General features: G+C 44.1%; 1 protein-coding gene across 1 annotated transcript in view; it reads right to left on the reverse strand.

Moving 5' to 3' along the window:
- Positions 1-5,273: 5,273 nt before the first annotated feature.
- Positions 5,274-16,649, reverse strand: part of WDR66 (WD repeat domain 66) — a 78,833-nt gene continuing 67,457 nt past the window's right edge. Inside the window, exons 23-24 of the mRNA XM_031948493.1 lie at positions 15,616-15,717; positions 5,274-6,848 (exon numbers count right to left, since the gene is read on the reverse strand). Coding sequence (XP_031804353.1) covers positions 6,751-6,848; positions 15,616-15,717 — 200 coding nt within the window. The 3' untranslated portion in view covers positions 5,274-6,750. The remainder of the gene's footprint in view (positions 6,849-15,615; positions 15,718-16,649) is intronic.

Genomic DNA, 16,649 nt, shown 5'->3' on the forward strand with positions numbered 1-16,649 from the left:
AGTATATCTCCCTTATTCTAGACATTACATTTCTAAGATGAGTTTTGACTTTTTGGTGGTCATGTCACTATTGACAGCTATGTAACTTACTTCCAAACACAAGTCTCTTTTGGTCCCAATCTGTGGTGAATTGATTTTTAAAATATTTCTTCAAGATAATATACCTATATTCGATTTACATATATTTTTACCATGTTTAACATATATTAGATTACTTGCCATATAGGTGAAGGGATGGGGGGAAAGGGGAGGAATTGGAACACACGGTTTTGCAAGGGTCAATGTTGAAAAATTATCCTTGCATATGTTTTGAAAATAAAAAGCTTCAATAAAAATATATACATAAAGACAAAAAATACATATATTTCTTCAAGTTTATCTCATAGGGAGTAAGCCAGAGCCTGGCAATTGGCTGTTTATGTCCATACCCTATATGTACTTCAGCTGTCTTTGAAGCAGCCGCCTTTGGGAAATGGCTCGCCAAATCCCTTCTGAATACAACCATCCAGGAAATACCAAATGTTCTATCTAGCCCAAGCGTCTCATGAGAGGACAGATCTTTTAAAAGACATCTGCTTCCTCTCCATCACTCTCGGAACACAGTAGACAGTAGCTGCTGTCTTCGGGCTCGATGCATGGGGCAGGAAATGAAGGTCTGACCAAGCTTGTATTGATTGGCTTTTGATGGTTTTAACTCATGCAGAATGAAGGTCCCTGAGAATTCATAGGCCATCTATGTTATGCAAGTGACTCAGGGAGCGAGCAGGTCACGGATTTGGTAAGAGACTTCATTCTATTTTCCAAAAGTCTGTTGGGACAGAGACCCCCAGTCTAGACAGCTGGCAATGACCTTCTGATTTATTTAACAAAGTCTTTCTGAAAAATAGTGTCAGCTCGGCAAAGCCAGGACCCGCCTCTGTGTCGGGAGTTTTCATTAGTGCTCTGACCCTTGGGGAGGAGATGTCAATACTCATCAATTCCTGACCATCACATCTTGGCCCCTGTTCTCAGTAACGGGCTAGAACCACCACGGCCTGATTTAGACAGTGTAACGACGTCCAGAAGTAGGATGGGGCAGGTCTGGCTTCCTTCTGGTCCCTGAGGGAGCAGCTGCTGTGCAGAGTGCCCAAGATGGCTCGACATTCTGACTAATAAGCCAGTTCCTTCTGAGGTTGGATTGATTTTAGTGAGCTAGCAGTGTGACACTACCAAAATGTCTATTTTTGAACCATTTTTATTTAGTTTTAAAAAAAAAAGAATGTGATTGTTGATGGCCAGTGGTCTATCTGAATAGCAAGTTAAATTGTACATTGGGTAAATTATTTTTTCCTTCCTTTCCTTTTCTGTAATGATTGTGATAATAAGTACAATTGATAATCAGATAAAATTTTATGTCCATTTTCTCATTTGGTCTTCATAGGCTCATAGCTCCAAAGCTGAATGGAAGGAGCTTCAGCAGCCTTTTCTTTTATACATGAAGAAATTAAGGGGCAGAGATCAATCAGCACAGGTAAGTAAACCCCCAAAGACGGATTCAAACCTAGGTCTTCGGTCTCCAGAACCAGGTCTTTCTCTACTTTTCTTTGTTTGCATTATGATATCCCTCATTCTAGAAAGGAGGAGGCTGAGAATTAAATCCAGCAAGGTTAAATCCAAAAGGATTCTGGATCTGAAAGGAAGCTTCTTTTTAAAATTTTTAATTCTCAAAATTTTATTTTTTAGATTATATACGCAAATTCATTTTCTACATATTTCCACATGACATATTGGAAGAGAAAAATCAGAACAAAAGGGTAAAACTACAAAAAGGAAAAAACACAAGAAAAAAAAGGTGACAATAGTATGCTTTGATCTGTATTTGGTCTCCACAGTTCTCTGGATGTGGATGGCATTTTCCATCCAAAGTTGATTGGAATTGCCTTGGATGATTGAATTGCTGAGAAGGGCTATGTCTATCATAGTTGATCATCACATAATCTTGCTATTGCTGCTGTGAACAATGTTTTCCTGATTCTGTATGTTTCATTCAACATTAGTTTGCGTAAATCTTTCCAGGCTTTTCTGAAATCAGCCTGTCCATCTTATAGAACAAGACATAGTATTATTTCCATATAGCTTAACTTCTTCAGCCATTCCTCAACTGATGGGCATCCACTCATTGGGAGGAGGCTTCTTAGCTGATAAATGGAGTGAGGGAAGTGGTTGGATTCAAACTCCAGCCTTGACACTCCAATGCTCCAGCCCCTTAGAGACTCACCACAGCTGGTAAGTGGTGGCTCAAGGACTCGGTTCCCTGCCAAGTGACCGCTCTGGGTCCTTGGACTTCTAACCACCATGAACTTTAGCCATGAGAAAGGAGAAGGCAGCTTCCCCGCAGTCTGGGAGGAGAGAGGTCTACACAGCCCCTCTAACCTCTTGGCTGAGGGTAAGCAGTAATGCTACTTGACTTGATGGGCAGCAGGGAAGGTCATTCCAAAGGTCTGAGTTGCCCAACTCTGGAGAGCGGCCAGTCCCGGAACCACGGGCAAACAGCACTCCCTCTCCTGGCTTTGGGACAGTCAAGAAGGTTCTTGTGTGGAGATTTGCTCTTCCATTCTCAATGTGTCCAAACCTAAACCTTGCCTTTCTGTCACACCTTTAGGATGATCCTTCTCCCTTCCTTCTTCTTCACCCCTTCTCCTATCCCCCCTACACCCACTCAGCCTTATCGATTCTGATTCTATTTCTTATCTCTCTCTTCTCTCCAACACAATGGCCACTATCCTAGTCCACTTCTCAAACTTCAATTTCCTCATTTATAAAACTAATTAGATGGCCTTTATGATTCTTTCCTGGTCTAGATCTGGGATCTTATGATCCCATAAGGTTCATATAAAATAATGTGAGTAAAACACACTATGCAAATGTCAGCTTATCATAGCTATAATAGAAAAGGGAGGGAAAATTAAATATTTTTAATTCTTAAAATTTTATTTTTTTTAGATTATATATGCACATTCATTTTCTACATATTTCCATTTGAGTCATATTGAAGAGAAAAATCAGAACAAAAGGGAAAAATCACAAAAAAGAAAAGAAAAACTGAAGATAAAAAAAAGGTGACAATAGTATATATACTTCTGATCCACCTTTAGTCTCCATAGTTCTCTCTCAGGATGTGGATGGCTTTTTCCATCCAAAGTTGATTGGAATTGCCTTGGATGACTGAATTGCTGAGAGGAGCCAAATCTATCATAGATCATCACACAATCCTGCCACTGCTGTGAACAATGTTTTCCTGATTTTGTAGGTTTCACTCAGTATTAGTTCATATAAATCTTTCCAGGCTTTTCTGAAATCAGTCTGTCCATCACTGGGAACAATATTTTCCTAATTCTGTACGTTTCACTCAGCATTAGTTCATGTAAATCTTTCCATCTTTTCTGAAATCAGCCTGGTCATCATTTCTTATAGAACAAGAGTATATTGTTGCTTATTGTACAATTATGTACAATTGGTTTGCAATTTGAAATAACAGGGAAAGACCATAGGTCATCGAAACACAACACCTATCCATTAAAATAAAAATTTTAATTTTTTAAAATTAAATTTAAATTACTACCTGGGGCACTAACCCTTAAGTCAGGAGGCCCTGAGTTCAAATCTGGCCTCAGACACTTAACACTGCCTAGCTGTGTGACCATGGGCAAGTCACTTAACCCCAATTGCCTCAGCAAAAAATATATATATATTAAAAGTAAAAATAAAAATCAATGCTTTGGGGGTGGGCTGTTGCTCTGATTAATTTTATTTACTTCTCTGTGACCCTACTGTTTCATCCCAGTAGAAATGGGGACTTTTTTCATTTCTATATTTTTTGAATCCTCAAAATCTAGGCCAGGGTCCGGGGTATCATAGGTGCTTATAAATGTTTGTTGAAGTCTCATAAGAGCCTCTATACCCTTCATCTCTTTATATCTCATGGCTAAAAAAAGGCTGCAGTTCTAAATGGAGATTTCACTGCTTTGCTGGGCCGTATCAGAGAATCCCACTTCTAACCTTGTAGTATATTTGGAGGATGAGCTAATTCCAGCTGCGCTGCACATAGGAGGTGTAGATTTGTAGATTTGAAAAGCCATGCTGAATGAAAAGGCCCGCTGAGTTGGAAAGGACCGGGCTGTCTTCCTCCCGGGGCGTAAATCCCTTGGGCACGGCCCTGCCGGGAAGTCGGTGGTCCAGCCTCCTCCGGAGTCCCGACCATCCCCGCCGCGTGCAGACGGCATCCGAGGCTGCTTGTCGGAAGGCAGGACCATCTGCCCGCATCCTCTCCAAAGCGGCTCCGGGAACATCTTGCTGATTTGGTCCTATCCTCATTAGGCCCCGGGCAGGAGCATAATTGATTCGTGGTGTTTTGTGGGTTTTATAAAAGGACATAATCTAGCGAGTGTTTGGGACTTTTGGCCTCCGCCGTCCCAGGTCACCGCGACCGGGCGGGTTTGGGGCGCGCGGTTCCGTCTGATGTTCCGGAGGACGACAAAGCTCCCGGGAAGCGTTTCTCCGATCGGAGCCGGTGCAGGTGGGAGGCTTTGTGCGTAATTGAGGACTTGGCTATTTCATCTGGCACTTATGACGCCCACCCGTGAAGAAGGAAGTTGTTTAATTGGATCAAGAACTCCGGCTCCATTGTTGGCCTCCCAGCGAAGAATAGGACTCGAGGTCACGGATGAACGGGCGCCTGTACGGAGCCAAACTGCAGCACGTTTTCCCAAGAAAGAATCCGTCCTTAGATGCAGGAGGGAGTGAATGTGTGAGGGGCAGAGGAGCTGGAGCCAGACTGGGAAACGGCTTAAATACCAAAAGAGGAGGACTCTGCATCTTAGTCCAGAGGGGACAGGAAGCTACTTGAACAGGGGAGCGACCTGATCAGGCCTGATCTTTAAGAATATCGATTGGGCGCCTGGGCGAGGGGCGGGGGGACTGATCAGGTCTGTGACTGAAAGGGCCGTTGTGATTACAACCCAGCAGTTTGGACCTCTCCTCTGCACTTAGCGCTTTTAGCCCCTTTGGAGCACAATCTTTCCGGCACAGCTCGTCAACATAATAGAATTCAGTCGCCCCTACTACGTGCCAGGCGCTGAGGTACCCCCATTACAAATATCTCGTTTGATCTTCACATCATCTGGATGGGGGGGGCGTTTAGGTGCAATTCTCCCCATTTTCCAGATGGGGGAACTGAGGCACGTAGTGGTTAAGTGATTTGGCCAGAGTCACGCAGCTGGTACATGTCTGAGGCTGGACTGGAACTCAGGTTTTTCTGACTCCAGACCTGGCGCTATCTAGTTGACTCATCATTCTCATGCCCCTCTTGCCCTGTCTCAGTTTGACTACAAACTCTCAAAGGCAGGTTGGAATTGTGTCTTCTCGCATTTGTTTCCCAAATGTCCAGGATAGGGAAGGTGCGAGGTAGAATCACAGAATTTCAGATCAGGGAGGAACCTTGGGGGTCCCACGAGTCCAGTCCCACCACCTAGAGCCTATGGCAGCTTTTGCTTGACGGTCCTCCCTGCAGTCTCCTGGGGAGGAGCTGCCCAGGGGAGCTGAGGATGGAGAGCCCAGGGACTTCCTGCTCACCCTTCCAAGCCTTCCCTTCTCCTTGCTGGCCATTCCCTAGTTCTTTCAGCCAGGTCCTGGAGTCAGGAGGGCCTGAATTCAAATGTGGCCTCAGACACTTCCAAATAGTGTGACTGAGCATGGCACTTCACTGATCTCTGCCTCAGTGTCCCCCTCTATAAAATGGGGATAACAGGAGCACCTCCCCTCCTCCTGGATTGTTCTGAGGATCATAAAGTACAAAGCCGTTGGCAAATACTAAGTGCCAACTGACACCTAAGAGGACTATTTTGAGGAAAGTATTTTGCAACCCTAAAGAGCCATGGAAATGTGCACGATTGTTCACAGAGTAAGCCTGCTGAGGGGATTCACTCCCCAACTCCCCACTCTCAGGGTCATCCACCCAGAGGAGACACAAGAGAACAAACAAAATGTGCCAGGAAGGTCCAGGTGGGCCAGCCCAGGTGCTGTTTGGATGCGCTGGCTTTGGCCAGGAGGTCGGTGGCTCTGGGCAGTGCCCGCGGGTGGCCCGGGCGAGGGGACCAGCTGCCGGGGTTCCTGTTTGTGCTGAGCATGGCTCAGCCATCCCCATCTGCAGCTGCAGCCAGTTCTAGAAGGTCCCCGCCCCTGACAGCAAAGGGGACCTGGGTCTCCCCACCCTGCCCACACAGAGACTGAGGACTTACTTGGGCAGCCATGAGTGACTTACAGAGAGCTGACTCCTCTGGGAACGAGGCTTGCAGAGGAAGTCGGAGAGAGAAGGTGCTTCCTGTGCACCGGCTCTCCTAGGCCCCGACGCCCACCCTACTCAGCCGTCACGCTCAGAGGCCCCTCTCTGTCCTGGAAAAATCACCTCCAGAGAATGGAAACAGACCCAAAGAGCTTTCTGCAATTTACAGCTTATCTTTTTAATTTTCATGTCTCATATTTAACCCAATTCTCCAGCTCACTGGCTCTGTCAACTCGCGGGATTCTGGTCCTTCCAACATCTTGGATGCTGTGCTTTACAGAAATTTCCTTGTAATCCTAAAAATTCCTAAGAGTCAGCGGGGTGAGGGATGGAGGGGAAGAGGAGGGAGGGAGTTAAGTGAAGGGAGAATCTATAGGGGAAGCAGACCCAGTGTTCTCTTTTCTGCCATCGCTCCCACTTTGAGAGCCTTTTCAGAAGTCTTCGGGAATGGGCAAGCCAAGAATATCAGAAGTGAATATCTCGGCAGTGATTTCTTCCGGGAGCTCTTCCTCCAGACGAATGTTAGATCCTGGACAAACAAGATGAAACCAAATGGCCCCAGAATGATCAGGACCCACCTCGGGAGGGCTCAGTAAATATCAACAACAACATTAAAAGGGCTCTGTTCTAGAATCTGGTTTCGGTTCCTTGAACCTCATTGCGTGGAAGCTGCTTAAAATCCCATTTTCAACATAGTGATGACAATTTTCTGCAAACTTCATTGAGCAGTCTTACATGGAAAATTGGAGTAATTCTGGCTCAAGATACTTGGGAAGAAAAGCCCAAATAAAGAACAAATGGAACGTAGTAACAATGATCACTCATACTTTTAAAGCACTTTACCAGTTGCAAAGCACTTTCCTCACTCAAAGAGCTATGTAGATAACACAAATATTATTATTCCCATTTTATAGTTAGGATAAAGGAGGCTTAGAAAGGACACATTGTAAGTATTTTCGGAACTGCCTCAATGAATCTGAATCTCTGCAATGGAAGGATCCTCGGAGGCAACATCCCAATAACCTTCACCTAAAAATTCCCTCTAAAACAAACACCCTAGACAAGGGATCCTCCAGGGGCCACATGAGACTTCGAAGTGAAGGGGAAGCCACTGCATCCTAGAACTACTGACTGGCCTGTGCCTTCTTGACACTTTTCATTGTGAGGAAGTTCTTTTAACAAACATTAAACCTAACTCTTCTCCCCACCTTTTACCCAGTGTTCTCCAACCTGCCCTGCCAGATCTCAAGCCTCCAAGTCTTCTCTGTGGGCAAACACCCCTTGTTCCTGCAGCCCCTTCTCACGCTTCTCGCTCTCTGCCTCCCACTTGCCCAGCTCCCCCTCTCAGTGAGTGTTCTACGGGGTTTGAGTCTTTCCGAAAATATTCCACATGCTGGTTGTCAACTCTCCTTACTACAGACCTGTAAGGTTGGCAAAGCCCCTTTTCTACTTATCTCATCTAATCTCTAAGGAGGAAGAGCTGCACTTTTTATGGTGGCTAAGAACTGGAAGTTGCAGGGATGCCCATCAATCGTGGAATAGCTAAAAGCTAAACAGGCTAAATCAATTAGCAAATGATTGTGATGGAATATTATTGTGTCATAAGAAATGATAAGCCAGATGATTTCTGGAAAATGTGGGAAGACTGATGCAAAGAGAAGTAAGCAGAACCAGGGGAACATTGTACACAGTAACAGCAACATTTGGGATGAACAATTATTAATGATGCTCTTAGCAAGTAATGCAGTGGTCCAAGACAATCCCAAAGGACCCATGATGAAAAATGCTATTTGCCTCCAGAGAAAGAACTGATGGCATCTGAACACAAACCAAAACATACTATGTTTTTCCTTCTTTCTTTCCTTCCTTCCTTCCCTCCCTCCCTCCCTCCCTCCCTTCCATCCTTCCTTTCTTCCTGCCTTCCTTCCTTCCTTCTTTCTTTTACTTGAGCCTTCTTATACAAAATGATTAATATGGAACTGTTTAACGTGGTTGCACATGTATAAACTATACTGAATTGCTTGTCATCTTGGGGAGGAGGGGAGGGAGGGATACAATTCATAAGTTAAAACTCTGAAAAAATGGGTAAAAATATCGGGTAATTGGGGGGGGAAATAAAATATTTTTTTTAAAAAGGAGCTGCAGATGTTGTCTCCATCAGGCTCCTTGAGGTTAAGTGGATTCGATTCAGGATTCAAACCCAAGCCTAACTGGGTCCAAGACCAGCCCTCTGTCCCTACTCTATCCCCCAACCCCTCAAAGCTGTCAAAGATGAGAATGCTCGTGTTTAAAGCTGAAAATGGCCAGCCAGTCTAGCCTACTCTGGATTGGTCTGGATTTGGAAATTTTGTTAGTATTATTGACGTCCTTCTCTCTGACACTTGAATAGTGAGAGACAGCATCTCTGGGAGCTCTTCCTCAAGAGAAATGTTAGACCCCGGATAAACAAGATGAAACCAAATGGCCCCAGCATGATCAGGATCCACCTCAGGAGGGCTCTGTAAATAGCAACAGCAACATTAAAAGGGCTCTGTTCTAGAACCTGGCTTCAGTTTCTTGAACATCCTTGTGGGGAATTTGGTTAAAATCTCATTTTCAACATAGTGATGATTTAACCAATTTTCTGCAAACCCCATTGAGCAGCCTTACATGGAGAATGGGAGTAATTCTGGCCCAAAATACTGGCAGTATGGAGGGATGAACAGTTATGAATGAAGTCCCCTTGGGTGACTCCAGGGAGATCCTGACAGAAAGGGTAAGCTGTCCACAAGCTTTACATGCGGTGAACGAACTTTCTATGCCAACCTGCCCGGACCAGGTAAAGGACAGGGAGAGGACAGGAGACAGAAGGGGGCCTGGAAATTCCATGGTCGCCTCCTTACGCGTTTCTGATGCCTCCTTCTCTCGCCCTGATACCCAGTATGTTGCCGAGTCCTTCACGACGTCCCCCTTCTCTCCTCTGACAATACCCCAACCTGCTGAAGGCATTGTCTCACACCTGGACCACTGCAGAGGATCAGCCTGACTTGAGAATCTCCCCACCCTGTGTCTAGGACCCCCACCCTGTACTGTGTTTGAACAACCCTGCCTTCTTTTCTACTGCTATATACATCTGTACTATTGCACCCATTAAAATGAGGCTTGATCAGATGGATTTGTCTTGCCTCCATTTTGCCAGTCCCCTCTCTCTTGCCCTTATCTCTTTTCTTCCAGGGTCCACACACTCTGCCTCGCGGGCCGAGGCACCACCCCCACCCCTGCTTTATTTTGGATTTATCCAGAGCCCAAGTCTGACTGTGTCCTCCTCTTAGCCAGCGAATGTCAGTGGTTCCCTGACTCAGCTCTAATACCAGACAGAAAACCTTCTCTTTGTCTTCTAAAGCCCTTCTCCACCTGATCTCTGCAATCATTCCAGCCTCTCTGGGGTCCGATGACATGGGCTGCCTGGCTGTTCTTTGAACAAGATTCCACAGCTCCCCAGTGTTCATCCTTTTCCCTTCCTTCCTTTCCTGCCCTCTGACTTTCCCTTCCTTCTGTTCTTTTTCTCCCCTTTCTCTTCCCTTCCTTTCTTTTCCTTTCTGACTAAGTCTCTTCCTTACCTCAGTCGAGTTAAAAGAGCAGGGACCGAGCCAGGTCACAATACCATCCGCACAAAGCTTTAACTGGCTCCATTTTCCTGAGCTGGCTACTTCCCCTGCCCGGTGGCAGCCCCGAGTGCTGGCATCCCATCTCAGTATTACTCCTACTGTGGCCACCTGATCCATTCCTGTCCGAAGGCAGCTCAAAACTCCCCAACTCAAGCTACCCACCAGCATCAGTCTTGTGGCTGCTCCCCTGCCATAACTGCACACTTTCACTGACTGCCTCCATGCCCAAAACTCTCCCTACCTCCTGCCTTCTTTAAGATCTCGCCTCCTGTGAGAAGCTATTCATGGTCCCCCTTACTGCTTGTGCTTCCCTGGTCTATCCCGTCTGTAGCATGTTTTCTCCCCCATTAGGCTAAGTACTTCTTGAAGGCAGGGAACTTTTGAGTCCTCAGGATTTACCATAAGTGTCTAACAGGTGATTAATAAGTACCTGTTGACTTGATAGTCTCAAGCCTTCAAGGAGCTTACTTACATTCTTTTAAAAAATTCAAATGAAAAAAATGTTTTTAATTACATGTGAAAACAATTTTTTCTTTCCTTAAATTATGAGTTCCAAATTCTTTCCTTCCCTCCTACACCTTCCCCCTCATTGAGAAGGCAAGCAATTTGATATAGGTTATATATATGCAGACATGTAAACCATATTTCCATATTACTCATTTTATGAAAGAAAACAGAGGAAAAAAAATTAACAAGTCTATTTTGGTCTGCATTCAGACTCCACCAGTTCTTTCCCTGGAGAAGAACAACATTTTTCATAAGTTCTTCAGGACTTTCTTGGATTTTTATATTTCCAAAAATAACTAAGTCATTCACAGTTGTTCATTGGACAGTATTGCTATTACTGCGTACTGGTTCTGCACTTCACCTTGTATCAGTTCATGTAAGTTTTTCCAGGTTTTTCAGAAGGCCTCCTGCTTGTCATGTATTATAATAACACAACAGTATTCCATCACAACTTCTTCAGTCATTCCACAATTGATGGGCATCTGCTTGATTTTCAATTCTTTGTTACCACAAAAGGAGCTGCTTTAAATATTTTGGGACATATAAGTCCTTTTCCTTTTTAAAAAAAATCTCTTTGGAATACAGACTTAGTAGTGATATTGTTGGGTCAAAGGAGATGTACAGTATTATAACTCTTTGAGCATAATTCCTAATGCTCTCCAAAATGGTTGGATAAGTTCACAATTCTACCAACGGTGCATGAGTATCCCAAATTTTCCATATTCCCTTCAACATCAACATTTCCTCTTTTGTTAGATTAGCCAATCTGATGGTTGTGAGGGGGTACCTCAGAATTGTTTTAATTTGCATTTCTGTAATCAATAGTGATTTAAAGAACTTTTTCACATGACTGTAGACAGATTTGATTTTTTCATCCAAAAACTACTTGTTCATATTCTTTTGACTTTTATTCATTGACCTTTATCAGAGAATGGTTCATATTTTTATAAATTTGACTTAAGTTCTCTATATATCTGAGAAATGAGGCCTTTATCAGAGAAACTTGCTGTAAATTTTTCTCCCACTTTTTATTTCCCTTCTAATCTTGGCTGTATTGGTTTTGTTTGTGCAAAATCTTTTTAATTTAATGTAATTGAAAATTATCTATGCTTAACTTACATTCTCCCAAAACCATTGATATGACATGTCCACAGATATATAATATAAGACAGGGAATAATGAGGGAAAAACAACTCTGATGAGCCAAATGGTTTCAGAAAAACTTGGGAAGACTTGAATGATTGATGCAAAGTAAGCAAAACCAGGAGAACAATCTATATAGAAATAGCAACATCCTGATGATAATCAAGTGTGAACTCTGATCAATACAATGAAACCAAAAGATTCATGATGAAATATGCTGTTCCCCTTCCAGATAGAGAGCTGTTGAACTCAAAGAGTGCAGAATAAAACTTTTTTTTTTTCTAGTTCTTTCTTTTTCCTGGGGGGCAGGGAACACAGTGAAGATGGAAACTTGTTTTGCATATCTGTACATATTTATAATAGGTTTAGTTTTAGGGTTTTTTTTTTTTTTTTTGATTTCTCAATGGCTGGGAGAGTGGATAGGAGGATGAAGAGAATCTGAAACTGCAAAAAAAAAAAATCTGTGCTTTAAAAAATAAATTTTTAGGATTGTACATATTTAATTTATATCAGATTGTCTTGGGGAGGAGGGAAATAATGGATGAAGGGTAAAAAATTTAGAATACAAAGTCTTACAAAAATGAATGCATTTGGAAAATAAAATACTATTGTAATTATCTGAAAAAAATTAATTTTTTTAAAAAGAAAAAGAAAAATTTGAAGAGGGAGAGAATACTTGTATGTATGTGTGTGTGTGTGTGTGTGTGTGTGTGTGTGTGTGTGTGGTATTCAGAAAAGGCTCCACAGAGGAGGCTGCAACTTAGCTGAGCTTTGAAGGAAGAGTTAGAATTTTATTTTTCCTTCTCTTGGAAAGAAGACCTGAGAAGCATATACACAAGCACACACATATTCTGTGTGCAGGAACATAGGGACCCGATTCATTAAAAACAATATTTGTATGCATTTAAAAATTCTGTGAAATGCTAGTTTTTCAGGAAACCAGAAGTCCTGTCATTTCCTTCCTAAGGATCCCTTTCTTTGTAAAAAATCCTTCACTGTGCCCTTGTCTCCATCCATCCAAGCAACGGGAATGAGGCAGTTTGGTGCACTAGTCCGGAGTCCGGGAGTCTTTTCCATACAACCGAGTCTCTCTCCATCACCTCCCTTCTCTCCTTTGTCTGACGGGGAGATGGGATCCTTTTCCTTGCCAAGACTAAGCCCTCTATTTACGCCTTTGATGCTTGCTAGTGCTTTCTCTGGGAGTTTTGCCCCTTGGATCCTTTCCTCTGCCCCTCTCTCACCTCATTTGCTCATTATCTGCTGCTCCTTCCTCACGACTTACAGCGTGTCTATATTTCTTCCACCCTTAAAAAGGCTGCCAGGGATGGCGGGGATTAGAGCACGGGACCTGGAGTCAGGCAGACTTAATTCAAATCCAACCTTAGATGTGTACTAGCTATATGACGCCAAGGAAGTCATTTAATCTTTGCCTCCCCGAATTTCTTCATCTATAAAATGAGGATAATAACAAAACCCGTCTCCTAAGGCTCTTGTGAGGATAAAAAGAGATACTCTTTGTAAGGTGTTTTGCAAACCTCAAAGTGCAATATAAATGCTATAGTTATTATTGGTTAAAAAAGTTGCCTTTGAAGCTGCCATCCCTTCAAAAGGGATTATTCTCTCTCTAGAAAAATAACTTTTATCTGTTCCTTTCACTTCCTCCCCTTCCATTTCTCTGTGGCTTGCAATCTGGCCTACAGTCCCACCATTTAAAGGTTCATAGGTTTACAGACTTATCTTAAAGACAATCTTAAGGGCCATCGAGTCTAGTCCCCTTATTTTTTATTTTATTTTATTTCTGTGAGGGGCTAAGTGACTTAGTCAGGTAATAAGTGCCAAGTGTCTGAGGGCCGCCTGATTCCTGAGCCAGTGCTCTACCACCGGGCCACCTCGCTCCCTATAGCCCCCTTATTTTTACCGGAGAATCTGAGGTCCAGAGTCTCTGATTCCCGGCTCCACAGATGCAGGTGTTCTCCCCTCCTTCCACCAATGTCTTTTGAAGCTCAAAGTCACACAAGCCAGTTCTCTAACTTCACACCCAGTACCCTTTCCCTTCTACTACACTGCCTTGTATTTTTTTTTTCAAAGCTACCATCCTTCTCTTAACTACTGTTCTCACTCCTGGTCCTCCTTGACCCCTGGGCAGTTTTTGGCCCTGGTAATCCCTCCGCCTCCCTCCGCACCTGCTCTCTTCCTGCTTATCTGATCAGCCATTGATCACCATCATTCCATCTCCTGCCTCTGAATGTGTGCATCCTTCCTTCAAGGTTTTGGAAGTCCCCGGTTCTCCCCCCTTATATCTTGGCAATTCCCCTCAGTTTTCATGGGTCCAATGGCAACCTCTATGAAGAAAACTCCTGAAAGAACATATTTGGCCCCGGTCTCTCACCCAAACTAGAGATGCTTTTCACCAAACACCTGGACATCTCTGCCTGAACGTCCCCAAAGCATCTCAAATTTTAAATGGGCAAAATTCTCCCTTCGCCTTCCTCTCCTTCCAAAAGTTCCTATTTCTATCAAAAGTACCGCCATCTTTCCGGTCTCCCCAAGTCAGAACCCCAGAGTCATTCTTGGCTTTTCTTTCTCCTTTACCCACCACGTCCCACCAGCTGCCAAGTGTTGGAGATTCTCCCTCTGTAATTCCTCTTGCCTCTGCTCTCTGCTCTCCATTCTGTGGAGTTACATTAGTTCAGGCCCTACCAACCTGCCTAGATTATTCCCACAGCTTCCTCATTGCTCTCCCTGCCTTTTTTGCTGTTGACGTCAATCAGAGTTAAGTGACTTATGAGATCACACAGCTAGTAATTGTCTGAGGTCACATTTGAACTTAGGTCCTTTTGACTCCAGGGCTCTATCCCCTGAGCCACCTAGCTGCCCTTCTTCCCCTCTCTTACTCTCCCTGTAATCCATCCTCTGCAGTTTCCACCATGGTCTTCTTAAGGTAGGGGTCTGACTATACCCCTTCCTGACTCAGAAATCTTTAGTGGCTCTTTCCTGATTGCCTCCATAACAAAATAGGGGGTTTCCCAAAGTCTCCATGCCATGGCACACACTGAGACTTTCTGGACACCTTTTACAATTGACCCTCACTGACATTCAAAGCACTTCACTTCAAGACTCCTGCCCACCTTCTTTCCATCCACATTTTACCTTGTACCCATTCGATGTTCCAAACAAACTAGTCCCTTGCCAGTCTGTAATTTGCATAGGTATAAGCATCCCCTCTAAGCTACTGAGCTTCCTTCAAGGTTCAGCTGAAGTTCTTCCTCCTCTGAGAAATCTTTCCTCTAAATGTTGATACTCTCCCTTCAAAGGCCCATCTATTTGATTATTTATGTTCATGTTTTACTCCTTCTCCCACAAATGTCTTTTTTGAGAAAAGGAGCTATTTCATTTTTATTTTTGTAGCCCTAGCTCCTGGCACGGTACCAGGCACTGCACTGTACATCAAAGACACTTAAATAAATGTTTTGCCATCTTAGATTTGAATTCTGCCTCCAACTCCTTTTATTTTATTTTATTTTTTGCTGAGACAATTGGGTTTAAGTGACTTGCCCAGGATCACACAGCCAGGAAGTGTTAAGTGTCTGAGGCCAGATTTGAACTCGGGTCCTCCTGACTTCAGGGTGCCTCCAACTCCTAACTAGCTGTGTGAGCACAGACAGATTACTTAACCTGACCTTTAGCTTTAGCTGTAAAATGGGGATAATAATGCCTGTGTTACCTACCCTCCCAGAGTGCGGTTTCTCTTGGAGCATTATGTACAAATGAGTTTGGTAATATTATTAAGAGGGGGACAGATAGTGAAAAGCAAGCAAGACATCAGGAAATCAAAAAATTAAAATTAAAATGTTCTCATTGGAAATATGCATTCCTCTCTGACATTCCTCCAAATCTTGGGTGATTTGGTTAAAACTCAACTAGTCACGAAAATCAATGCCCCGCTGGTTCTGAAGCACATTTGTTAGTGCCTGGGCAGAGTGAAAAGTCATACGGTACCTTTGTAGTCCAGGGTGGCAGGTTCCGATTTCCAGCCCTCCGGGTTCAGTCCAAATAGCACCGTGAAGCAGTCTGACAGCTCCTCCTCAGTCATGTGCTCCCCTAGGCCCCGTCAGGGAAAAGACACAGGGTTAGTTGCTGGGAGGCTGTGGACAGGAGGGCGCTTGGCTAAGTGGCCGACACCACCCCAGAGAACCCCAATCCTCTGTGGGCTCATTATTTCATCACGAACCCCCCTTACACGGCCTCTGACCTGCCTGTCCCTCTGTAGGGAGGGTTTCATGACTGGCTGGGGCCCCAAAGGCCAGCTCATCCCCACTGAAGGCTGACCCTGGGGGGACAAGCCCCTTCCAGCTCAGTCGGGCTGATCTTTGGACCATGACAGAAGTTCCTGCTCCAACTTTCCTCCTTTGGAGGAGTTTGCCAGAGCTCACGGATGCAAAGGCCTCCAGGACCCAGATTTACCTCCAGTCCCAGGTGATGGTGGCTGGAAAGTGAGGGGAGCCAGTTCCCCTATTTAAGGCGAGGGGCAAATAAAATGAGAAGTCTGAGGATTAGACTTTTTTCCCCAAAAAAATATTAAAAGACTGAGAGTGTCTTTTAATATTTTTAAATGATTAAGTTTTAATTTAATCATTTGTGTGTCGGGGCAATCCTTGTGGAGTATTGACCAAAGAGCAGGGACCCAAATGGCACAGGAGAGGAGGCGGAGAGGCCGTCTGAGCCGGCATTAGTGTGAAGGGCTCTCATCAGTTATTTCATTATTTCCTTAACTGGAAAAACAAGCCTCTTAAATGGCGCGCGGGTCAGTTCCTCGTCCCCCAGACTTCCCCAGGAGCTTTTAATGACACCTCTTCAGTCCTTAGGTTTGGACTTATGGGTGAGGGCCGGGGAGAGGTTTTAATGAGTTAACAAGCTAGACTACCCTGGGATCCCTTTATGAGACACAAACACTTCTCCCCGTTAAGAAGGGAACAAAGCAATTGGCTGAGCAAACAAATTAGCCGGGGCCTGTGGGAGCTTTAAATAGCTAA

This window comes from Sarcophilus harrisii, chromosome 1 (assembly GCF_902635505.1).
Source record: "Sarcophilus harrisii chromosome 1, mSarHar1.11, whole genome shotgun sequence".
Lineage (NCBI taxonomy): Eukaryota > Metazoa > Chordata > Mammalia > Dasyuromorphia > Dasyuridae > Sarcophilus > Sarcophilus harrisii.